The 25,008-nt window shown below is 44.7% G+C and overlaps 1 protein-coding gene across 1 annotated transcript; it reads right to left on the bottom strand.

Annotated features, from left to right (window-relative positions):
- Positions 1-22,719: 22,719 nt before the first annotated feature.
- LOC311165154 (acrosin-like) lies at positions 22,720-24,791 on the bottom strand (the record flags this gene model as incomplete). The annotated part of the gene is made up of 4 exons (XM_084224952.1): positions 22,720-23,073; positions 23,552-23,697; positions 23,983-24,248; positions 24,571-24,791. 4 exons carry the CDS (start codon positions 24,789-24,791, stop codon positions 22,720-22,722), a joined length of 987 nt encoding a protein of 328 aa, XP_084081078.1.
- Between the last annotated feature and the right edge of the window lie 217 nt (positions 24,792-25,008).

The following is a 25,008-nucleotide window of genomic DNA, read 5'->3' as shown; positions in this document are numbered from 1 at the left end:
AACTCTGAAGAAACAGAATTTCTCCTTAAGTGGAATAACTGGCTCCTGCAAAGACTGACAAATACAAGATATTAAAACATGGAAAAAGGTGTCATTATGCTTTATCAGACAATGGATCTGTTTCAGGTATGGGACAGTAGACAGAAAGAATCTCCACAATGCAGTATTCATATATGTGGAGAAAGAAGATACACTTGACCTTCTGAAGCACAGGTGCCTCAGGCAGCAGGTGAGTATATTTCTAGGCATGGTGCAGGGGGACCAGCTCTGAGCTGAAGCTGCAAATAGTTTGGGAGGAGTATCCATCAAGAAAACTGTGGATTCTGGTGAGCTGTGAACCCAAGGAGAGCTGTAGACTCTTGTGCCTCTTGAGGCCTCTTGTGGAGGAGAGGCACTGTCAATAGGACAGATGATCCCTTGGCCTGAATTACTATCTGGGACAGTTCATCACCGCTGATTTGGAAATGAAAATGTAATCTGCAAAACAACTCCTGAAAGGTAGGCAGCTGCTGCTGAGAGGACTCAGACCTTCAGTCAAAATATTTTAATGGGTGCTGAACAGTCGAAGTCCTCCTGTCTGACACAGTGCATTGCTTTGGGGTGTGATATGAAAAATGTAATTTATAGCTGTTTTATGGAATGATCATAACAGAATTGCAGAAGTTCTGGTAAAAATAGTGAAAACTTCTCAGAAAAAGTAGAAAATTCTTGTCCAGGGAGTGTTCCCAGAAGGCCAAGAGAAGATCCAGAGCTGCAACCCCCCTGGATCTAAGGAAGCTTAAGAACAGATAGCAGAGAGTCCTAAGATGCAAATATAGTAGAGCGGTGGCTTCTCCAGAGCTGCCAGGCCTCTTGGATTCCCTATCCTGTGTAAACTGGTATGTAAACAGATCTCAGTGATCTTAAACTGAGACCAGTGAAGTTATTGGAAGGTTCAGACTTTGGCATATGGCACAGTTCTACTTCAGTTATACTGTCGCTTAATTGTTCTGAAAGATCATTAGCTGCAGTTGTCAGAAGTATTTTTTTCCACCTTATCTGACAAAATAAGCTTTCTTGAATACACTTATAAGCATAGAATCCTTGGAATCTTGTAGTGATTTTGGTTTCTTCTGTTGATTTATTACTTTTTTTTTTTGTCCCTTACAGGTATCAAGGACATAAACACAGGCAGGATTTAAGCTTCTAAAGAGAAAAACACATCCAGCTTCGCTATACCTAGCAGAAGTAGATAACATTGTGCTCAGTCATGGCAATTTTAATATGAAACAAAATTTAGATCTGTTGAAGGTGAAAGGAAAAGCTAACAGCAAACAGCTGCAGAACCCATGTATTTCTGCATTAAAGTGCAATAGGACAAAAGCCTATTACACTAGCTTTTCACTCATTATTTGTTTTGCCTGAGGTTACTAGGAAACAAAATCCCAGATACCTTTCGAAGGTATTAGGAAAGGGTTATTAGCTGTTACTAGTAGTTTGGAGTGAGTGAGAAGCGGGGGAAAAAAGGAGTATTTTTCTGATTTAGCAGATATTTTGACAAAATTCAACAGCAGCCTAAGAGATAATGCAATTTTTTTTTTCTAGCTATATAGAGAGTAAACTCACCAATGCCTAGGTAAGCTGCTTTTGCAAACTGTCTTTTTATTTAAAGGACATGGATAGGATGGTCTAGAAGAAACTGGAAGAGTAGTCCTTATTTTTGTTTTGAAAAGTGAGCAAACAGTCTTTTTTGAAATCCTGATTTTTTTTATTTCCCCTTACCTTCCATGTAACAGTATTTGCAGTAGTCTTGTTAGTTGTAAATGACAGACTTAAAAACTGGGAGGGTGGCAGATAATTTCTCTTTATCTATTTACAGTTGAAAAAAGGTTAGGAAATCTGTAATAAATTTGTGGTTTGGTCCTTATGTGTGTTAAGTCAAGTCAAGATAGGGAGTAAAATTTGGGCATTACATATGCAAAGAAAGACTATCTTTCTTAGATTGTTGGTGTCTTCATTTATGGAAGGCCATGAATTTTGTAGGAGTTAGTTAATTAATGAAAAGCCCCAAGGAAGGTCTGTGTTATCACATATTTATATTATTACTTGTATTTCTTTAAGATCCTTCACGTCTTCCTTAGGAGTTGCCCCTCTGAGCTTTATAATTTTGAATGAGGTACAAAATTTGAATCAGGCACAAATCCTAACTCTATAAAAATGTAATAATTTTTCTGCTGTGATTTATTACCATTGACTTCAGTTGCCGTATACCCGGAAGGTGCGTGGGTAGCATTACACTTGCACGTGTTTATAGGATTACGTTATTTTGTGTCAAAAGCAAATTGCAGCTCATTAATAGAGAAAGCAAGCAGTCTGTGCTGAGGTTATGATGATCTGATAATTTCAGTCTTGTTGTTGTTGTTATGGTTGAAATCTAAAAGATCAGAAGTCATGTATCATCAGAACTCTTTCTTCACTGTTTTATGGTAGCTCACTATCTTTAAGTCTTATTCACATAAAATTACAGTTGAAATGTAATGATATTATCAGAAGGGTACGGACATGGAATTAGCAAGAATAAAGTAAAAATAATTATCTCTGTAATTAGAAAAGGAGTGTGGCCTTCTCTCTGCAAATCTAGTACTTTTACACCAGGCTCATGCCCTCCAAGATTTTTTTATATAAAGAAGGAGGTGCACTGACTCATTAAATGTCAAGTTGATTAGACAGGAAGAGTGTAAAATCAATTTTCAAATAGCAGTATGAGGTTTTGCAGGAGTTATAAATGGATACAATAAAGTGCCTGAGGTGCATAACTTCTGGTTGTTGTTGGAGCAGTTTTAGGTAACATTGGGCTTCCAGGGTCTCTCAATATTTAAAATTCACTGAAAGGGCTACATTTCCAATTTTACCAAGAAAGAAGCAAGGCAAGTAAGTAGACTATTGGATGGCAAACAAGTTATTCAAAACAGAAGAAAAGGAAAAATCCTGCTCTAAATCACACTGGAATGATTAGTGAAAGATAAAAGCCCTCTTGCAGCACACCAAGGAAGCATTTCTAGTGCATGTAGTTGGAACAGGTGTACTTGAAATTACATCTTTGACAGTAGATACTGCCCTCCTTCACCTTCAGAATTGTATTTTCTGGTGCTCAGTGATGCGTTGCTAGTTATACAATGAATCAGGTGCTTCCAATGGAAAAGTACCAGAAATCAACTCATGAATTTCTCTTATCTATTGTGGCTTGAAAAAAATAGGCTTTTAAAAACAGATACCGTACACCAAAGCAGCTAGATGGAATTCTGCTTGCTTCTTTTCTATTCAAGCATCAGATACTTGAGTCTTTTGGGCTATTTCTAGTTCTTCCAAAACTGTGTTTCAGGTAAATGACTACTCCTTATCACAGACATTTGCCTTGTGACCTACCAGGGAATACATATAGGGTTTGCTTGCTTTGCTCTCAAAGTGGGCCTGATGATACCACTTTAGTATGAAACTTCATTCTGGTTATTTGGAGATTTTTTTTAACTGCCTGTGAAAAATGTGGACACCTGCAGGTTTTGAAGAAAAGCAATATTGATGAGGAATAGAGCATGCACTGATGTGCAATTTGAGTGGGAATTTATGAGGAATCAAGGAGATGGCACTGTGGCAGGACATCCCCCCACCACAGAAGAGATTTTCTGCTCTGTCAATCAGCTGGTGCAATAGCTCTAGACATTCTCCCCCCACACATGATGTGATGAGATGACCCAGGCCAGCTCTCTGACTTGTAAGTCATCACTTGCTAGTGAGTTATTTCTCTCTGTGGCACCAGGGGTAGAACTCCCAATAAACACCTGAGTGTGAGAACAGATGTGGGGAAAATAAGCTGAAAATTCTGGACTGAGAGACACTATTTTACAAACTAAAAAAGCTAAACAAACTTTAATGGAGGCAGAAACCTCCTACACACACCCTGGAAATATGTAGGACTTCTCAAGCAGAGTTTGGACACAAATTTGCCAGATACTTTCCTGGGAATTGAGTGAGAAATTCTAGTGTACTCCATCACCAATTCAGTGGTAAATTACATTGAATCCTAATCTATACTATTTCTTTGATAGCTGTAAATATAGGTACCTTTATCATGCACTGTATTTTATCTACTAGTAGTTCTTTTTGTTTTATTCCTGTGTAGTAAGTAGTCTGTTTAAAGTCTTATGTCTGTTAATTTTGTTAATTCAATAAATAATTCATCTTGTAATAGACCTAGTCAACTGTTATTAAGAATTTGTGAGTGAGAGCAATCTGGCACAGGCCACCTCAAACAGCCACTCTCAGAAATCTGCATCAAAGACAGGACTTGCCCAGCCTCTTGCCCTCTCATTCATGGACATTCAGCAAGACTATGTCAGTGCTGAACGAGTAATGAACGTGGTATCTCAGTAGCTCATGCATTTAGGAGTACTGAGGATACTCATAAAGAAGCATAGTAAGAACAGTATGAAAGTACTGATGTTTAATTGCTTAAAACAAGAAAGTCTCTAAAAGATGCAAAAATGATCAGTGCTGACATCTCAGGAGGGTTTAATTTCTCGCAGCAAACAGCAGTCTAGACTCACAAATACCTGTTCTGTATTCACCTTAAGTATTTAATTCAGGACCACTGAAAATTTTGGGGGTGCCTTTGCTTTTGGCAATCCCTGTCACATCCTTAGATGTCCAGAGCTTGCATTGCCTGGCAGAGGCCTGCAAGTCCACCAGAGGTGTTTTGGGAGCATCGCACTGCACAGCACCTCTGGCAATACCTTGTCTTTGTTACTGTTCCTTGATGTCCTTACTGCACGCACTGACCTGATGTGGGACAAAGAGAGAATGACAAAGGTATAGGAGAGATAAGGGACTCCACTCTTGCTTTCCCTATTGTCATAATCAATTTTATACCAACATTTCCAGTACAGATGCCCCTTTCTCTCCAGAAAGCAGTGGTCTGGGGAAATTTGGATCTGATAAAGCTGAGCAGGGGTCATATGAGATATGGGAGCAGCACAGGCAGAGCAGCAGGATGGGCATGCAGCCCTCACATGTACTCTGAGCGTGGCTTGGGCTAACTGTGCCAAGGACGACCTCATTGCAAGGCTTTTGAGTAACCACATCTTGCAATCCTTGATGAAAGTTAGCTGGATCAAAACCTCTAGATTCCTCCAGGCATTAACATGACCTCTTAAAGTTTGTTAATACCGTATCTTTATGAGGTTTTATCTCATCTAGAGCAAATGTGGCTAACCACAAAGATTTTCAGAGTGGAAGTTCTTTATGAAAGTAAGGGATTTTCAGAGTTTTGCAGACTCCTGAAAGGTAGACTCTGTCTGCTATGGCAGCAATAAAATATTCTTGTGCAGTCTCGTAACATCTGAGTATTTCCACCTCTTCCTATGCTCAATTGCCTTAATAAATAAGAAAATACCACCACCCCTGCCTCATAGAAGAAACTGAGAGATAGCACAGCCATGACTTACTACTCATTATAATAAGAAGATTGGTTTTGGAACCCTTCTGCCACTAGACCAGTGACTGATTTTGCTTGTGAAATGACAAGGAAAGGGTAGCAGGGCACATGGAAAGAAAGAACAGTTGAAAGGCTGTGAAATACAGTATAAGTAAAGTTAATCTGACTTTAGAATTCTAGGCATCTGTTCTGATTCTGCAGCTTTAGGTGAGGTGATAAATGACCCCCACAAGTAAATCTGAATATAGGTATATCCCAAGAATGTACAGTTTTCAAGCTTTTGCTTGAGTAAACAGCAATTTGTTTGAGACAGTTTGTAAATCATGGATTTTTGGTTTGCCATTAGAAGAAGTCTCAGACATTGCTTCCAGACTATTGCATTGGATGCTTCAGTGCCTTTGAAAATATGAACTTGTGCCTGAGTAGACTGAGTTTGGTTCACTTATTTTGAGTATTTTGCTAAAGATAAAAAGCCCCTCATATATGAGAACTCCAGTGTGACAAAATAGAATTTTGTGACCTCTGACAATTTGTTGGGCCTATTTCTTACAAAACAAGTGGAACCCCTCTCTCTGATCAACTTCACACAGATTTCTGGCTGGACAGTGAATTGTGAGCAGCTATGTGATGTGGCTTAGGGGGAGGACAACAAAGCTGTAGTTCTGCTGGCCCAGTGCCAGGCCACCTGCTTTGTAACCTAAGAGCAACTATTTCTGGTAAAATTTAATTGCCAGAGCTAGTCTTGGCTGCTGCTCCACTTCACTCCTGCCAGCTGCAGAGCCACTGTACTTCCTGCTCCACACATGCAGGCAAAATCATTACACACAGCTAGTCCAGCATTGGTCTGTGAGTTTATTCAGCCTCCACTGTCTCTGTCTCTGGCTGTAACCTTGACCGAAGTCAGCAGTCAATAATGTTTTTTTCAGGTTTGTCTGATTTTCCTGCTGTGAATCCAAGGAACAATTCGTTTTTTCAAGGCAAGAGCAAAAGTGCTGGCCCAGGCAGACTGCTTGGTAAGTAATTTTCTATAAGCTTTAGTCACACAGCCAGCACAAGTATCCATAGCTAAGGTTAAATGGAGCAGAAAACCACAATATTTGCAAGTGGCAGAGGGAGTGCTATCTCCATCCCTTTTGCTATTTTGCACATAGGCCTGTTTTGCTTGAAAAGTAATTTGCAATGACAGTGATCCCAAAGTCTATACAATACTGCTCCAAAGGATTAATCCCTTTACTCTTCAATAGCTTCTTGGCTAGATAATCTGGTTCTATTGAATTTCAGCCAGAGATTGCCCCATATTACAAAAGACTGTTTCTCTTTTGACAAATAATGTCTGAGCTGTCTCTCCCTGATGTACTGCTGACTGAAAATCAGTCTCCTTCATACCCCATATTATAGAAGGAGCATGCATTAGTCTGCATGCATGCATGCATGCAAAAAAACCCCAAAAAACAATTACTAAAAAAAACTGTTTAAGGACCTTTTAAAGGATCAAGGCATAAAACCAGATTCTGATTATCAACACACAGCAATTACATTAAAATGTGGGTCTATGAGCCTTTCTTCAGCATTTCATAATTTTGAGTCATGAGTAGTTTTTGATAAATATGCAGCACCTAGCAAGTAGATACCACATTGTAACAGGGGCAATTAGTCATCCATATCACATACCAGCAACTGTGTTGCATTTTATTAAGTAACTGTGCCCAGGACATTGCAACCAGCTTCTGGGTTTATGTTTCACCACTTCCCTTTCATATTCTGAGTCGAGCATAAAGTGTCTCTGAGGCTTTTGCAGAAGTCCCCTTCTCTGTGTTCTGCTATGAAACGTTCCTCATTATTTTTTTACTGCTGCTACTGAAGATCTGCAGTCACTGACCTGCACTGCTTATTATGGGTTCCCGAGATAGAGGCAATGCTCTGATGCACATGGCATAGGTGACCTTTGGGTCTGAGGAGCGGTTGCTGGTCTGTGCTACCACTGATCCAGGCAGTGCCCAAGCGCCTCCCCAGAGTGATCACAGCCAGTCTGTCAGGCCCATGGTCAGGCAGGGATGCCCTCTCACCAGCACCAGGGTTGTGTTTCATGTCCCCTCACCCCTTCCCTGCTGGCCCCCCATCCACCCTGTGTCACCCCCTCAGCTGGGTCACTCACAGGAGCAATGGGAGCTGCTGCTGGCACCAGCACTGTCCTCCTCAGGGACATCAGGTCTGAAGGAACTGGGAAGCCACTGAAGAGACAGGAGGCCAAGGGGGCTGACAGGAGGTGATGGGGATGAGGGGTCTGGGGTGGCTGAGGGGGATGGCAGAGGCTGGAGGGCTGAGGGATGGCAGGGGCAGAGGACTGAGGACATTAGAGTGTGGGCTGGGGTCACTGAGGGGACATGAGGAAACTGATGATGTAAATACTCAAAAAGCATATTGTTTGTAGTATCTCAGTTGTGACGAGAAACGGAGACCCATTGTTTAAAGTTTCATAAACCGTAAAAAAAGTTTTCTTACCAAGGAAAGAAATTGCTCAACCAAGACAGCAGATTGTGAGCCAATTCATAAGTCATGTCCTCAGGTAAACTTGTGGCCATGAAAGGATAAAGTAAGGTGGGGGCCATTCCCCAAATAACCACCAGAGACCCTCTTGAGACTGTTCCCCAAATTGTGTACGCATGCCCAAGCTATAAGGTGTACAGCTTTGTATATGTTAATAAGGGGGAAGAGAATTCTGGAAATGTGCTTGCGTGTGTTAGAAGGAGTGGGTTCTCACCCCCCCAGCCCGCCCCCGCCCCGTGCACTGAAATAAAGCAAGGCCTGCTTTCTAATAGTGAAATTACAGTGCTAGAGAGTTGTATTCTTCCCGACCTTTCTGTGACGCGGAGGGCAGTGGAGTTTGGGCTAGGGGCACTGAGGGGACTCGGAGGGTCCCGGGGGTGCTGGGGGCAGCGAGGCGGGGCCGAGGGTGGCGAGGCTGAGGGTCCCCGCGGGGCCGAGGGTGGCGAGGCTGAGGGTCCCCGCGGGGCCGAGGGTGGCGAGGCTGAGGGTCCCCGCGGGGCCGAGGGTGGCGAGGCTGAGGGTCCCCGCGGGGCCGAGGGTGGCGAGGCTGAGGGTCCCCGCGGGGCCGAGGGTGGCGAGGCTGAGGGTCCCCGCGGGGCCGAGGGTGGCGAGGCTGAGGGTCCCCGCGGGGCCGAGGGTGGCGAGGCTGAGGGTCCCCGCGGGGCCGAGGGTGGCGGGGCTGAGGGTCCCCGCGGGGCCGGGCTGACGCCGGCCCGAGCGCGCGTCGGGCATCGGCCGCGTGCCGGCGCCCGACGGGGGCGGGGCCGCCCTCGCGCGGCGGCCGTTGTCGGCGCCGGGGCGTTGGGCGCGCGCTGCCGCGTGTCTCGACAGTTGCCGCCCGGCGCGATGGCGAAGCCGCCGCTGCCGGCTGGTTTCCGCCCCTCCTCCGCCGCCATCTGGCCCCGCTCCCGCCCTGTCATCCCCCGGCCCTGCACCTTCCCCATGAAGCTGTGGCTGCTGGTCAACAGCCCGTGCGTCCACTCGGTGCGCTGGGACGCCCGCGGCGAAGGCCTGTTCATCGACCAGGGGCTCTTCGAGCAGGAGCTACTGGGCGTGGGGCCCAGCGCCGCCGGCGAGGAGGAGCTCTTCAAAACCAAGAACTTCGGCAGCATCGTCCGCCAGCTCAACCTATACGGATTCCACAAGCTGACGGTGAGTCCGGCAAGCAACACGGTCGGGTCCAGGCCGAGGCCGGCCACGGCGGGGGGCGATACCAGCTACGCTGATGGGCCCCTGCACCACTTTTGGAACCCGCATTTTCGCTACGGCCGCCCCGACCTCCTCGTAAAGATCAAGAGACTGACCAAGGCCAACAAGGAGAAGCTGGACGCTGGGCTGGAGGTGACCAGCCGCCTGCCCGACGACTTGCAGTACATTACTGGAAGAGGACTTGCTGCTGTCGCTCACATCCCTCCGCGAGGTCGGAAGGACCGGTGAGACGGGCGGGTCATGGGTGGCCGTGGTCGGCCTGGGGGTGGCATGGACTTAGAAAATTGGCACTGCCCTCGGGGGAGCGAGTCACCTGCCCTTGCTGGTGGCTGCTGTATACATACGGTGTATGAAAAGCGTTGCTCTTCAGGAAGATAGGTCTGCCAGTAAACACAGGGAATGTAATTACAATTTGCTACCACCGTGCTGCCTATATATAAATACACAAATATCAATATATGTATCTGAATATCTGTATACCTCTCGCTGTGCAACTCACAGATCCTGCTTGTATTATCTACAATGAATGACTTGGTTCGTAGTGTTTCAGTGTGCCTGTAGACTGCCAGCAAGGACCTAAAACTGATATACACACCAAATTGTCCTTAGATAAAAGGTGCAGCATGCATACTTTTGTATGTTTAAAATCTTCGTAATTTAAAAAAAAAAAGTTGCGTAAAACACAAGTTCAGTGTGCTTTGAAAATGAAGAGGCCAATCAAAAGAAAATGCTGCAGCAGTTCTGCTTTTTGCATCTTGTATTTTCAGCTGTGGGAAACCATACACAACATAGAGAAGAGTGGAAAGGAGAAAGGAAGACTTTGAGATCTACTTTAGGAACACACACAAATTGAGTAATTTTCAATGTTCTCAAATTCAGGAAAAAAGTTCATAGAAAAGTTGGTTATTATCTTAATAAAATGTTGCTTGATGCAATATGCTAAGAGCTATTATTCAACACATAGGAGTTTTCTAAAATATGAATTGTTAAGTAACATTCATTCACATGAACTGAAAATATATCCATGGATACTTCATAAATTTCAAAACCTTGCCTTTTCCTACAAATAATATTTCATCTGGCTCTGTCTCTCTTTTTTGTTTATTTTGTTTGAAATTAGCTTCTGAGCTTTTTCCACATAATTCACATTACATAGCTCTTGGCCATATTGCTTTGCTGATAACATTAAGATGTGCTAACATGAGGCCTTAGATATCTGAAAGACCTTTTTCACCTTTCATCCAAAGAAAAGTTCCCCAGCCCAGGGCATGGCAAACAGTAGCACAATTACCGGGGTCATTACTGGGATGGCTGAGGACAGGCAGGATAGTGATCGAGCAGCTCAGCAGAGACCTATGTGACATTGGTGCCCTCCATTAGCACAGTGAGAGGAAGCAGATGAGATAATCCAGATGATCTTCCTAATTTTGGGGTGGGAATGAGCTCAGAAAGCCTGGAGTTTTGTAAAGCTTGTGTGAAAAGGCTATGTCTGATTCACATGGTCAGCACTACCTCATTCTCTCTGCACCTCGTGGGTGGACAGCTCCTACCCAAATCTTCAGTCTGTGTTGTCACCTCTCTCAAGACCATTTCATAATAGTGAAGGGCAAATGAAACTTAAGCGAAGTAAGACATAGCACTGCAAACTTGCAAGGCTTTTTTAGAGGTTTAAGTACAGTACCCAAACAGGCACCTAGATCACAGCCTTAGGTGTCCTTCCACAAGATTACTACTGCAAGTTACTGAGTCATGGTACTTCCTAAGGACACCATGGGTCCTCCAGATTAACAGTTGCTGTGCAACTGTTCTTTCCATGTATGCATGGAAAGAAAAGCTGGAGTAATTTATGTAAAACTTACTGTGTTCAGGGCAGATACTATGAGAGGAAGGTTCTATTGCTTTTGCGATTCTGGGGTTCAGATTAGATGATGATAATAAAAAAATACTGCTTTCTGGGCTCAGCTCCCCTGAATCAGGCCCAGAAACCACACATATGAGCTCCTTCAAATTAAGATTTAGAAGACTAATTGTTGCAAAACACAGTTCATCAATTGTAAGTTACTGACTTGTTTTGGGGTTTTTTCCCCTGATGTCCTCATAGTGGACGTAAATGAAAAAATTGTCCAGAGGAGGGCAACGAGGTTGGTGAGGGGCTTGGAACACAAACCCTGTGAGGAATGACTGAGGGATCTGGGGGTGTTTAGCCTGTGGAAAAGGAGACTCAGAGATGACCTTACTACTCTCTACAACTCCCTGAAAGGTGGCTGTAGCTAGGAGGGGTTGGTCTCTTTCTCCAGGCAGCAACTGGCAGAAGCAGAGGACGCAGTCTCAAGCTGCGCCAAGGGAAATACAGGCTGGATATTGGGAAGAAGTTTTTTACAGAAAGGGTGATTAAGTACTGGAATGGTTTGCCCGGGGAGGTGGTGGAGTCACCATCCCTGGATGTGTTTAAGAAAAGACTGGATGTGGCACTCGGTGCCGTGGTTTAGGTGAGGTGTTAGGGCATGGGTTGGACTCAATGATCTTTAAGGTCTCTTCCAACCCAGTGATTCTGTGAATTCTGTGAATTCTGACCAACACTGTCTTTCTACATCTGAAGTGGCCATGGTAAACCCCTGCATGAAGAAGACAAATTAATGAAATTATCATAATCCACAGTTAATGTGCCTCTGACATGTGAAGCATTTAAACTACATTATTAAAGACATCTTCCTCAGTTGGGGGAGTCAGTCAGACTTTAATTGTACTTAATGCAAATATATTTTCTAATGCAGAGAGAAAGGGAAGGAATGGGAGGGTTTCTCAGTCTTTTTAAAAGCACACAGAAGAGAGATGTCTAAAGGAAAATGCAGAATGGCATGCTGCATACTGTCATCTCACCAAATACGTATCATCTTACTTTGTGCTGCAAGTGGGAACAGCAACTGGCAAGTACAGTTTTTATTTTAAAAATAAAAACCACCAGTCTTCTAGAAGATTTTAAGTGTAATATCATTAAAGAATCTTGGAAACTCACTGTGTAGGGGGCCACTTATAGCCACAGGGAACATCCAACAGCTAGGATTTTCTCTCTGCTCAGGGGGCAGAAGCATCATGACAGGTCAGAAGCCACAAGAGAGGGAGCGCAACCAGTGCTAGAACAGGGGAAAAAACAATGGCCAGACTCCAGAAACCCTAGAAGCCTGGGAAGGAAAGCATCTTCTAAAAATTGAGGCAAATCAGACACATACAAGAAGAAATGCTTATCTGAATTGGAAATAAATTTAAAGAGACACTGGTGGCCCTACACTGTGTCTAGGACTGCAGCCGTCCAGCAAAAGTTCTGCTCTCACTGCCTGCCAAGCATGGTGTGCCTCTTCTGAAGCTGCTGTCACTGTCAATGCTGTGACATTACTGTCTTCATTCACCCAAGTCCCTGTAACACAGCAGAGTGAGCAGAGTTCACTTTGACCTGGGACCCCCTGGGGGACCAGCTTGCTTAGGGATGATGCAATGTCCCTGTCTCTTGTTCTGCCTAATGAGATCCCACATAGTACTACTACTCACTGCCTATTGTGAGGCCTTTGTACTGCTGCTAAGTCACCAGCATGGCATCTCTGTGGCAAACAAGTTGTATTTGCCACTGATCTATGAAGATACTGAGAAGCAGAAGCACAATGGTTCTTTCAGTGCTAAATTCACGTTTTGTTGGCTGATTTAAATTACTTTTCTTTCAACTTCTTAAAGGTCACCCACTTCTGAGTAATAGTGTATGCTCAAACTTGTAACTGGAGATCTAAAAGTAGGGTAATAGGTGAATGACCCGATGAATGGATGGATGGATGGATGGATGGATGGATGGATGGATGGATGGGCAGGCATGGATGGACGGGTAGGAGAACGAATAGAATGTTTTCTCCATCCCTAACAGCCTCATTCCAGCACACTGAAGTCCTGTAAAAGCACACTGTACCATCTGAAGAGACTTCTGCCAAAATGCAGAGGGAAGAAAAACTTTTGAGACATTAGTCTATATTTTAAAAGACAGGGATTGTTCTTTCGTGCCATTAACTGCTGCAGTTCCATTGATCTCTTTACAAAAAGCTGAAAATCTAGTTTAAAAAATGAAAAAAAACTAGTGAAAGATTTAAGAAAACAACTGGTGTGGCCAGAAAACTGTTGCCAAACTTGCCAAGTCTAGAAAATCCAAATAAATAAAAACATAAAACATTGAGGTAATTTTTTTTTTTGATGGAGCAGTCACAGTGTTGCCCTGGAAATGTCATTTAATGTGTGTTCTGTATTTGAATTAAGACGTTTACAACCCCCAAACTAACTAGCATACAATATATCCTGTTCCAGGTTTTTTGCCTCCTAGGAGAAAGAATCAAAAGTTAGGCAGTAAATGCTTGTAGATAGAGGACTTGACTCTTTGGTAATCTTTGTGCAGGACATTTCCAGTGGCCGAGCTGATGTGTGGTCATGTGTTCCCCCTGGAAAAAAGAGACATAAGCTGGATAAGCAACAAGACAGAAAGACAAGGGAGGTCAGGAGGAGTTTGTCAGGCTTGCAAAGGAAGAAGCAGGGACATACCTGCACACCACACTATGAAGGAGCAGAAGCAAAACTCACACCTGGACATCTGTAACAGGCAAGGCTTCTTAGTTTAGAGAAATTGCCAGCAGGGATAAGAGCAACATGAAGAAACATCTTTAAGTGCCAGAGAAGAAGCTGGTATGTACCCTAATTGAACAGTCTGTTGCTGACCTGTCTGCTGCAGGTCCATTTGTCATGGACAGACTTTCAGCAGAGAACAGTTTTAGAATGGTCTCAGTGACATTTTGTCTCTACTTAAAGTCAGTGGCCAAAATGCTACAAGACTCAAAAAGGTTGATTCTCACCTTCAAACTGTAAACTCTTTATAAATCATTTATTAAATACAACTCTTCAAATTGTTGGACTGCTTAGTGTTTTCACTGCCATGTGTGCATGACATTAATAAAACTGCCATGGAATCCAGCTGGTGGAAGGAATATAACTATGTTAGAGTGTTCCTGATGATAAAAGGATCCCCAAGATTTGACTGTCCCACTTGAAGATAAATGAAGCATTACTGCACTGTCTTTTTTTTTTCTGAAATGTAAAAATCATAACATCAGGTTTTGTTTCTGAAGAACACATTTGGAATGCCAAATTGGAATTCCAAACTGAAATTCCAAATGTTCTTTAGCTTTAAATCAATGCTGTTTAGCATCTTGATCAGTATTTCAAATAATTCTGTTGAAATAGTTGCCTTTTTTTTTTCTTTATTTATTAGTATTAGCCATTGGACTGCTTAGATCTTATTTGTGTTTATGCTTCTGCTTCAGTTATGTGAATTTACTGTAATTGCACCTCTGATATCTTATTGTAATTTAGTTAACTATTGCCTTTATTTATAAATCTGTTATTACATTTATTTATCAGCATTATGATTAGAAAAATAATGGATAAATATTCACTTCTGACAGAGTCGGAACAGAAAACCATTTTTAACCACACTTCTTAATGGCCCTGTAAGGGGTTAAAACAGTGCAGCAAATAAAGTTTAAGGGTGACATGTGAAGGAACCATAATGTAAGTCTCTTGGACATTCTGTCCGTTTTACTGTAAACATTTGATTATGTCTAGCCCCTACATTAAACAGTACCACTACAAATTGCAAAGTCAGCTTCTGAGAATTTGAAGGCATGTTGAAATTTGTGCATTGAAAGTTTGCATCCAAGAAAACACTGGAAGAAAAATCCATCTGACTGCTTAGCCTAAAGAAATCACAGTAAGGAAAACAGCTCATGGTTACCTTTGCCAGAACGGGATACTATTTGGAGGCAGTAGGCCATTGCCATACCATGGTGGAGCAGAATTTGAGCAGGAAGGGACATCCTACCTGTAGGGATTTTAAACCTGTAGGGTTTAAAGACATTTCTCACAAGAATAGAGAGGATTGGGAATTCCCAGTCTATGTGCACATCCCAAGAACACATAACAAAGGACTTAACAGAACAAAAAGTTTAATAATTTTAAAGCAACTAAAAATTAAGTCCTACAGTGTAAACTATAGTGTAAATTTACCCCATTGACTGCTGAAGCTGTTAGTTGCACAGTAACACTAGTGGAGTCCTAACCCAGAACAAAGGTCACAAAGGCTCTGAATAAACAGATGGAAAAACATATATTGAGAGCTGTTGCCTTTTAATCAAAAGACAGAAGACAGAATATGACAACATGGGTGCTGTGAGGAGCCAGTTTATCTTCAACAAGGGATGTCAGAGGCAGATGGGGGAGGGGTTGCACATGTGCAGGGGACGGTAGGAAAAGCCTTGTCTCTGGGAGGACTGCCTGGCAACACCTCACATGGGACAGGCAGAGGAGACACTGAACTCCCCCGACGGCCTGCTTCTATCAGGTGGGGAAAGGTTGGACTGGGCCAAGAGTGTCCTGCCAGCTGGCAGGCTTAGAGAGGGGCCAGGGCCTGGGGCTTTTCAAACTTGCTCTTTGTGGTTTTTGCTTGGGGCTTTTTTGAGTCTCTGCTTTTGGTTTTGAGGGTTGGTTTTTTGAGACTTTCTTTTTGAAAGTTGCTTTTGAGTCAGGGCTTTTTGAGTCTTACGCTTTTTGCCCTGGCCCCAAGCCTGCCTTTTGGCTCTCCTGCCCTCGCCAGCTCTTGCTCGCCCCTGCGTCTGCCCTTCCTCCCTGTGTCTCTGACCAGTGCCAAATTCCATCTCTGCGTCCCTGCCTGAGCCCTCTGTGTCCAGTGCTGCCGCCCCAACGCCGCCGGTGCCGCCGGAGCTGCGCCTCTCCGAGAGCCGCACAGGCCAGTTCGGATGTGGCCTGTGCACAGGCAGGCAGCCAGCACTCCTGGCTCACTGGGGGTAGCGCTCTCTTTTCCTCTCTGTCTTCTCCTTTCCCGTCTCTGCTGGTCCTTCTTTGTTTTCCTTCCTCCTTTTCTGTCTCTTCTCTTTCGTCTTTCATTTGGGCAGCTCATTTTCCTTTTCGTTTTCATTCTAGTAAACAGTTTACAGATACAATGTTTGCCTCGTTTGGCTTAATTTCATTCCTAAAAATCCATTACTAAAAGAACTCCTTTCAGTTCCCAGCAGTAGAACGCAACAGGTGCCCTGGATGGATGGGTGCTGAGGGCTGTGCTGCAGATGCTGACAGGGCCACAGGTGTCTACACGCTGCAGACCCCAAGACTATGGGCCCACGGACTGCATGGACTTCAAGGAGGGGCTGTGCAAGTTCTACTTCAAGAGCTTCACTGAGGGCAAGCTCAGAAGGTGGGATTTTTACTGCCACATCAAGGACTTCTGAGGCTTTGTTCTGCCTCCCACTATGGCTGAACCTCAGGGGATAGGAGGGACTTCATCCTAGCCCTGAAGCTTGGAGGTTGGGAAGTGTTTCCTCAGTGTGGGAATGCATCTTGGTTTCATCTTGTTTATTATGATTGTTTTTTTACACAGTCAGTGTAACTCCTTCTGGAGAGAGAACAAGGCTGGATCCTGACCTGTACTACAGCACAGTGCTGCACTACACCACAATGTTGTCTGCGTGGGGTGGGTGCTCCAGGATGCAGGGCTGTAAGGTAGATGCTAGGCTTGGCTGGAAAGATGTGCAGGCTTGGGAAAATGGAGATCAGCTGGCCTGGAAGAGGGCTGGGGTGATTACTTCCCTGCAGACCTGGAGACACATTCAGGAGATGGCAGCTGGGGCAGGGACAAGTGTTGGCCCACTGACTGCTGCCATTCTGTGGTGGAATGGCAGCAGCATGGCCCTGGACATCCCACTCCATGAGAACCGTCTTCCTTTGGATGCTGGGTTTGGTGGGACTTTGGGGACAATGACAACACCCCCATTACCTCAGACACCCTCTCTCCATGGGACAACCAGGATAATGACACATCTTTTGAGGGGGATGGCTGGGCTCATCAGGACCCTCAGGTCTGTGATACATCATCCCCCTCTCTGGGATACTCCTCTTTGGGACCAGAGAGGGGGCTCCTGACCTTTTCGGGAGCCTCATGGCTGTCACAACCCCCACTTATGGGGGAACAGGGTTTGGTGGGACCCTCAGGGCCATGGGAGCCCAGCACTCCTGCCAACCCTGTCGCTTCAATACATGTGGTCACCCTGTCCTGAAAGGGGTGCAGGAGGGTTCCCCCTTCTGTCCCAGGCAAATGCTGGGACTGAAGCAGTTGGCCTCCCAGTGCCAACTGCTTCAGTTATCCTTGGTGTTCCTGTCCGCTCTGCAACTCCCTCAGCTCCCTGCTGAGTCAATGCCATTCCAAGACTCTCTGGAGGCAGCTTGCCCAGCTTCCCCCAGAGACCTATTCCCTGGGGAATGGTAGCCTGTTTTTCAGTGCTGGCACTTTGGTTTGTGTCCCCAGAGAGGTATCATTGGCTGAAATCACTCTGCAGCACCTGACTCCCTACCTGCTCCTTTCCCTGCACCTCCTAAACCCCAATGCCCACCTCCTAAACCCCAATGTCTACCTCCTAAACCCTAATGCCCACATCCTTCTCTATCTTTTTGCCAAGATTTCTGTCCTGGAAACAGGATTAGTAAAAGTAGGAAAGATTAAATTGGTTAAATTGTGAGATTACAACAAATACCTATTCTCTTTCCCTAATGTCATTCCCTTTTGCTAGAAGTGTAAAAAGATTTTTTAAAAAACATTTTAATATTTATTACTATTTGGATAGGAGGAAATGTGAAATGTTGAAAGTTTTAATCACATTCATAGAATCATAAAATGGCTTGGGTTGGAAAGGACCCATCTAGTCCACCCCCACTTCCACTAGGCCAGGTTGCTCAAAGGCTCATCCATCCTGGCCTTGGATATTTCCAGGGATGGGACATCCACAGCTTCTCCAGGCAAGCTGTTCCAGTGTCTCACCAACCTTACAGTAAAGAATTTCTTCCTAATGTCTCATCTAGACGTACCCCATTTTAGTTTAAAGATGTTCCCCCTTTGATAATATTACAAGATATCACATCTCCTCTAATAAGGAAGGCTGCAATATCATAGCTGCTGAGTTGCTAGGGTCCACCACAGGCAAATTTTCAGATGACACCAAGTTGGAGGGGAGTGTTGATCTGCTGGAGTATAGGCGGACTCTGCAGGAGGACCTAGACAAGCTGGATTGATGAGCTGAATCCAGTGGTATGAGGTTCAAAAAGACCAAGTGCCAGGTCTCGCACTTTGGCCACAACAACCTCAGGCAGAGCTCCAGGTTGGGGACAGAGTGGCTGGACAGTGGTCAGGCAGAAAGGAACCTGGGGATACTGACTGACAGCAGCAGAACATGAGCCAGCAGTGCCCAGGTGGCCAAGAAGGCCAATGGCATCCTGGTCTGTGCCAGCAACCGTGTGGGCAGCAGGAGCAGGGCAGGGATTGCCCCCTGTACTCAGCACTGATGAGGCCACACCTCAAATCCTGTGTTCAGTTCTGGGCACTCAATTTAGGAAGGACATTGAGGTGCTGGAGCATGTCCAGAGAAGGGCAATGGAGCTGGTGAAGGGTCTGGAGCACAGGTCCTATGAGAAGCAGCTGAGAGAGCTGAGGTTGTTTAGGAGGCTTAAGGGGGACGTCATCCCTCTCTACAACTCCCTGAAGGGAGGGTGTAGCCAGATGTGGTTTGTGCTCTTTTCCCTGGCAACCAGTGATAGAATAAGAGGACAGAATCTTCTGCTGTGTCAGGAGAGGTTTAGGTTAGGGAAGGGAGGACATTAGAAGGCATTTATTCACAGAAGGGGTGATTGGGAATTGGAATGTCTGCCCAGGGATGTGGGGGAGTCACCATCCATGGAGGTGTTAAGGAAAGACTGGATGTGGCACTCAGTGCCATGGTCTAGTGGACAAAATGGTGTTTGGTCATAGGTTGGACACAATAATCTCAAAAGACTTTTCCAACCTAGTTGGTTCTGTGATTCTATGAAGATGGGAATAGAAAAGATAGCCATCAAGGACCATACATGGAACTGCTGTGCAAAGACATTCAAATTCATTACTGGGCAGTAGAATACCCCATAGGATCCTACTGTTGGTAAAGATCCATCAGTAAGGAAAAAAGGTCACTAGTTTTAGAAAAAGATGCTAACACAAACAGCAAGACATTTCAGAAAGGAAAACACGTGTCAGTGCACAAGTGCTAAATACACTTTCTGAGTACAAGGAACATTTGAACCAGGGATGTTTTTCACCTTATTGTCTTCTGTGCTAAATGAGAGTTTGTCATTTCAGAAATAAGACACTTTTCTTAAAAAAGTATCTCATTCTTGATTTTACTGTGAATTTCATCTCCTTACTCTATGTCTTTAGTCTTAACTATTTATTTTTCTGACTCTGTATCACCATTCACATGTCAACAGAGCACATTATTCCTCAGCCCTGCCATTTGCTACATGCCTGTACCAAAAACACTGTAAACTTAAGAGGCCTCTTTTGATACTGGTTATGCAGTGAAAGTATATATGCATCTCAGATTGCAAATATGTCATGACACAAAATAGTCCAGTTTAAACTGCTTGGTTTTTGAACATGTTTATTATCAGTGTGGGTTACTGAAGGATGTAGCATGTTTTGTTTCTTTGCAGGCTTTTTTATTTAAAACATGGTAGTTTTGCACCTAAGATTAATCCTATTTTAAGTTCCAGTTCTGAATTCTCACTGTTCACAGCTGCAAGAACAGGTAAGTCATGTATTGCATTTGTCCCAATTTTGGCTGGGATTTTTTCTCAGCAGCTAGTGCTGTGTTTTGTCCTGCTGCTAAGTATATATACAACAATACTCTAGAAAGGCAGTTCAGAGACTTGTCCAAGAATGTAGGCAAATGTAGTGTGAGAGAAAAAATAATAAATCTTACTGCACTCATGCTTCCTCTTTAACCTTTCTTATGATTCAGGTCTGGTTGTTTAAATTAACAGTATTTAGTATAGACCATGCTTGTAAGTAAGATTCTGTAAAGAAATTGGGGAAAGAATTCATTTTGAAAAAAGCTATAACAGAACAGTGGATAAAGAAAATATCATTACTAACACAGTGCCCAGGGGTTCAAATTACAACAGTGAAGCATGTAATTACATATTGTTCCCCATGTCCAACAGAAATGACATTATATAAGTATATAATATATATAAGTATACAGTATGTATACTTATAAGTATACACTGTATAAGTATATACTGTAGGAAACACATGAAAATCATCAAGTTGCAAGGAACAATCATCTCTGGCAAGTGAATGATTTCTTAGTAGTTTTAGTCTGCAATTTACTGTTTAGTATCATTTCAAAACAGAAGAAGGTATGAAGGGTTGGCCATTATTTCCTGTGGTGGTAAGATATCCTCAAAAGGATGTGTAGGAGTGTTTATAGTGCAAATGCAGTTCCTTAAGCAAAATGCAGTCTGGCATCACTCTTACTGCTTGGATTTTGCATTACAGAGGCATGTCAGTGATACTGCTGGATAATGGTGGCTTATGGTTCCTCTGAATAGATTATTAGAGGTTTTTTCCTGCTTGAAATTTTCCATCCTTATACCACAATAAAAATGTTGGAGCAATCATATCAGTCTGCTTTAGGAAAACTGATTCTCAATTGTCATCATGTTTTTTCACAACTCACACTGCATGTATTTATGAGATTGAAAGGAAGGTGAAAGCTGCTAAGAAATGCAAGCTCTTGAAAAGGTCTTTGTCATGATTTTCCTAAAGGAATTTTCTTTCTCAGTGCATATATAACAAACAGCAATGAAAATTCAGTGCTGTTCAGCCCTATAGTTCTTCTATTACTCAGAGTTAATATTTTACTTAAGAGCCACTAGTTATGGTATCATTGCTATTATAATGACAATTTGTTACTCATTCTGCATTTCATAACAATTACAAGGAATTCTCAACTTGGCTTATATACAATGAGACTTCTTGAGATGGATCAACTTTGCCTGGCCAGTATGATAATTCATGTTTGGAAGTAACATCAGAGATAAGTAGTGTCTGTGGTAGCTGATAGCTCTGAACTATTTGTTAGGTATAGCTCTACTTCTAAAGGACAAAATTGTGTGTGTGTGCTTGTGTGCATTTCAAGAGCCAGGTACACTGACACAGAAACAGACACAGACAGAGACTTACACAGTTACTGTGACAACAAACCAGGTTGATGTAGCATAATGCCTTTACTAGCACCCAAGTATCCATAACCACCCCTTCCATGAATATGAGCACAGTCCAGTCCTTTTTTGTCCTTCCAGGTGATCAGGATAGGATGTTTTCTAGTGAAACATGAACACACCTTCACTCTCTATATTCATAAGCACAGCATGTTCCTCAAATAACAGTATAGAAATTGAAATTTATCCATGTACTGTCTGTGACTGGATGTCAAGTTCCTTATCCAGTCCTTGGTGCAAAGCTTGGGTCTTTCTACGAACCATGTCTGCATGAAAGAGTGTGCTTTTTCCATAGTGCACTGTGCACAAACACAGACTTATCCCACCAGTAGGCAGCCTAAGACGTTTTAGACTTCCAAGTGCTGTGTCTAGGATCTGCAAGCCCCTCATTGCTCTGTGAGCTGTGTTCCTTTCTTTTACTGTACCCTTGCCCTCTTCTCTGACGAAGTAGAGTTTCAGTCCTGTTGCACATCCCGGCTAGATGGTGACAGTGGGGGGGTGACAATCCCCCTTTTCGGGGGCTCCACAGAATCCCAGCTACCAGTGGAGGTGCAGCGCAGAACAAAAAGGCCACAGCAGCAGCGGGGGCCTGGGGTGGCACTGGGTTACTTTATTTGATATTACACTCCCTGAGTCTCAGGGTCCCAGGCAATGGGCTGGGGGCAAACAACAGCTTATAAAGGGGGGCAGGTCTCAAGGAGGATACAATGTTCAACTAATCAAAAGCACTGGGGGTGGAACACAAGGGCAAGGGATACAAAGGAGGAAAACTGCTTGGGACAGGAGGGGTAATGGATGTGGGAAGAAGGGGTTTGAAACTTGGCAGAAAAGTAGCTAAGTAGCAAAGAGATAAACCAACACAAAAGTAGCTAAGTAGCAAAGAGATAAACCGACACCTGGCTTAACTGAATAACAAAGGCAGGTCTGTGTCACTCTAAAATCAGGGGGAGAAAAAAACCCAAAAGGACAAATCAAACAATAACCTGCAAAATAAAAACACACTGCAACACAGTCCTTTGGACTGATTATTTTCTGTGGAGCCTGATGTTTCTCCTCAGCCTGATTTTGCATGTAGCAAGTGTGGAAATCTTGTCTGGCATGCTCTCATGAATGGGACTGAAAATGCCATTAACAATGAAACCAGACAACTTTATTTCCATAGCTAAGTCAGAGTCAGGATTTATATGCACACAGAGGAGAAGCATGAGCAGGATGGGGCAGGCCTTAGACACTGAGGCTGCCTTTGGATCAGTAGACATTGTCCCAGAAGAAAATGGTCATGGTCCACTGCAGCCTGCACTGGATCCTGTTCATCCTGCTTCTTTAGCCAGTTTTTTCCTTAGGACCTGAAGGAGCTCCTGTGCCTGAGTAAAAAATTCCACCAGCTTCTGGAGTGAAAATGGGTTGGAGTTAAACCTGTCCAATGGTGTTGGTATTGGCCTTGGCTTCTGAGGGGGGGTGAGGGCAATCATAGAATGTCTTGATGCCCTTCTGTCTGGCTGCGGGTCTATCTGGACCAGGATCCAGTCATAGAAGTGCTGAACAGAGGTGTAGACTCCAAGCTTGTTTGCTCTCGCGCAGCCTTTCACCCAGCTGGCCACACCAACGAGCCAGAAGAAGGCAGCATTGTTATCTTTGCACACCAGAGGACCACCACTGTCACCCTGCAGTGGAGCAAGAAAGGGATAAGGTGATATTGGGTAGCTGCTGTCAGCACTAGAGCTGTCTCCTTCTCTTTCACAGCCCTTGACAGAGCTGTATTCCTGGTAGCGAAAGTCTCAGCTCAGGTGCTGGAGCCTCCAGAACCTTGGCTGGGAGCAGGTACAGTAGAGTTTGTACAGTAGAGCTGTCTCTTGTCTCTGCGCAGTAATCCTGTGCAGAGGATGGATGTTCCAGAGTTGGCATCTGGAATTCTGGACTGACAAGAGCACTAGATGTGCTTTCTGGGTGTAATGCCCCTCGGACAATGGAGGCACTGGGTAAGGACCTGCAAATGGGGAAGGGGAGGGAAGCCCTAACAGTGGCGGGCAGCTGGGGCTGGGAGTGACTGGCCAGGCAAAGCAGGCCCTGGGCTGTGTTGGGGTGGTGCTGCTCAGGCTGCCCGCGCTACTGGGGGCTGAGTGGCTTGTCTCACACTCCTACCTGGCAGGGGTTGATGCCGCTCACTGAGTAACCAGCGCACAGATTTTGAGTGTGGATGGTCCCTGTGTACCAGAGGCTGCTGTTACAGAGCTGGACATCAATGAGGTGGACCTTGGCCTCCTGCAGGACATCACTTGGTCTTTGAGCTGTGAGCACAGAAAGAAATGAGCATACAGCAGTTCCTTGGCCATTCCTCTCTCTTGCTGGGGGATGAAGCCGTTCCCTAGGGATTCCCTGGGGTTCCCTAGGCAAATACCATGTTGCTCTTCTTTCCCCATTCTGTCTGGCTTTGGGGAGTGGTCCAGGACTACTGCTCCAGAGGCAGACATCCTACAGCCTGACTCTGGCTTTGGCCTCTGCTGTTGGGGCCAATCCATCTCCCTTACATGCCAAGTTTGCCCTCAGGCCACATGTCCCTTTTGGGAACCCACCTCTTGGAGTAGCAGTACCCCAGCCAGCAATGTAACAGGCTTCCAGCTCCGACACTTTCAGTGTGGTGTCAGGCACACAGCCCAGCTGTACATAGTGGCTGCACACAACAGGCTTGTCCAATTTCAGCAAGGCAATGTTGTTCCTCTCCTCACCAGGAATATAGTGTTCATGAACCCGTAGCTGCTTAATCTGGCGCACTTGCACCTCAGGGCCCAGCTGAGTCAACCGGGTAGCCCCAGCCACCACATGCCATGTGTTAGCATTCCTAAAAAGGACATGGAGAAAGAGGTGAGAGGGAGCAGAGCCATGTGCTGCAGCAACAGACATGTCCTCTGCTTTGCAAGTCAGAGAAGAAAGAGGCATGACTGTCCTAGCATGACCCAGGCTCTGAGAATGTTGACCTAGAGGCTTCTAGGAAGAGGTGGCAAGATCACAGAATGTTCTCTTGAGTAGTCTCTCAGTTGGGGTCTGCAGTGCATAGACATTTGGGTGTATGTCAGGGAGACAGAATGGGAGTAACCCATGGTGCTGGCAACAGGGTACCTGCTGGTGTAGTGGAGATACACCCATTCCTTGCTGCTCCCTACCTGGCGTTGATGAAACAGTGGGCGGCTGTGAGGACCCACTCTGTGCTGATGAGAGACCCTCCACAGATGTGCCCTGTGCCTGGTTCCCAGGGATCCTGGATGCTGACAATCCCGCCCCAGGCTCCTGGCTGGACAGCTGTGCCATCAGTGATGTGCGCTTTGCCATAGTCTGGAGCCATGGGGTCATAGTCATAAGCCATGGGGCCATAGGAAGCAGACATGGGCCAGAGACCACAGGTCCCTCTGTAAACAGAAAGACATTGCTTGATGGCTGGCTGCTGCTCAGGTTGAAGATCACCCAACTTCCCTCCCCACATGGCATTGTTTGCATGGACAGCAAGCCAGGTAATCCCTGGCATGTGTCTGTCCACCCCGTTTATTCTTGAGCCTCCATAGACAAGTTGTGCTGCAGCTTGGGTACTTGTCAAGGAATTGAAG

Source organism: Fringilla coelebs (genome assembly GCF_963513975.1).
Source record: "Fringilla coelebs genome assembly, chromosome: Z".
NCBI lineage: Eukaryota > Metazoa > Chordata > Aves > Passeriformes > Fringillidae > Fringilla > Fringilla coelebs.
The sequence above is the reverse complement of the archived record's forward strand: the minus strand, read 5'-3'. Positions and strand labels throughout refer to the sequence as shown.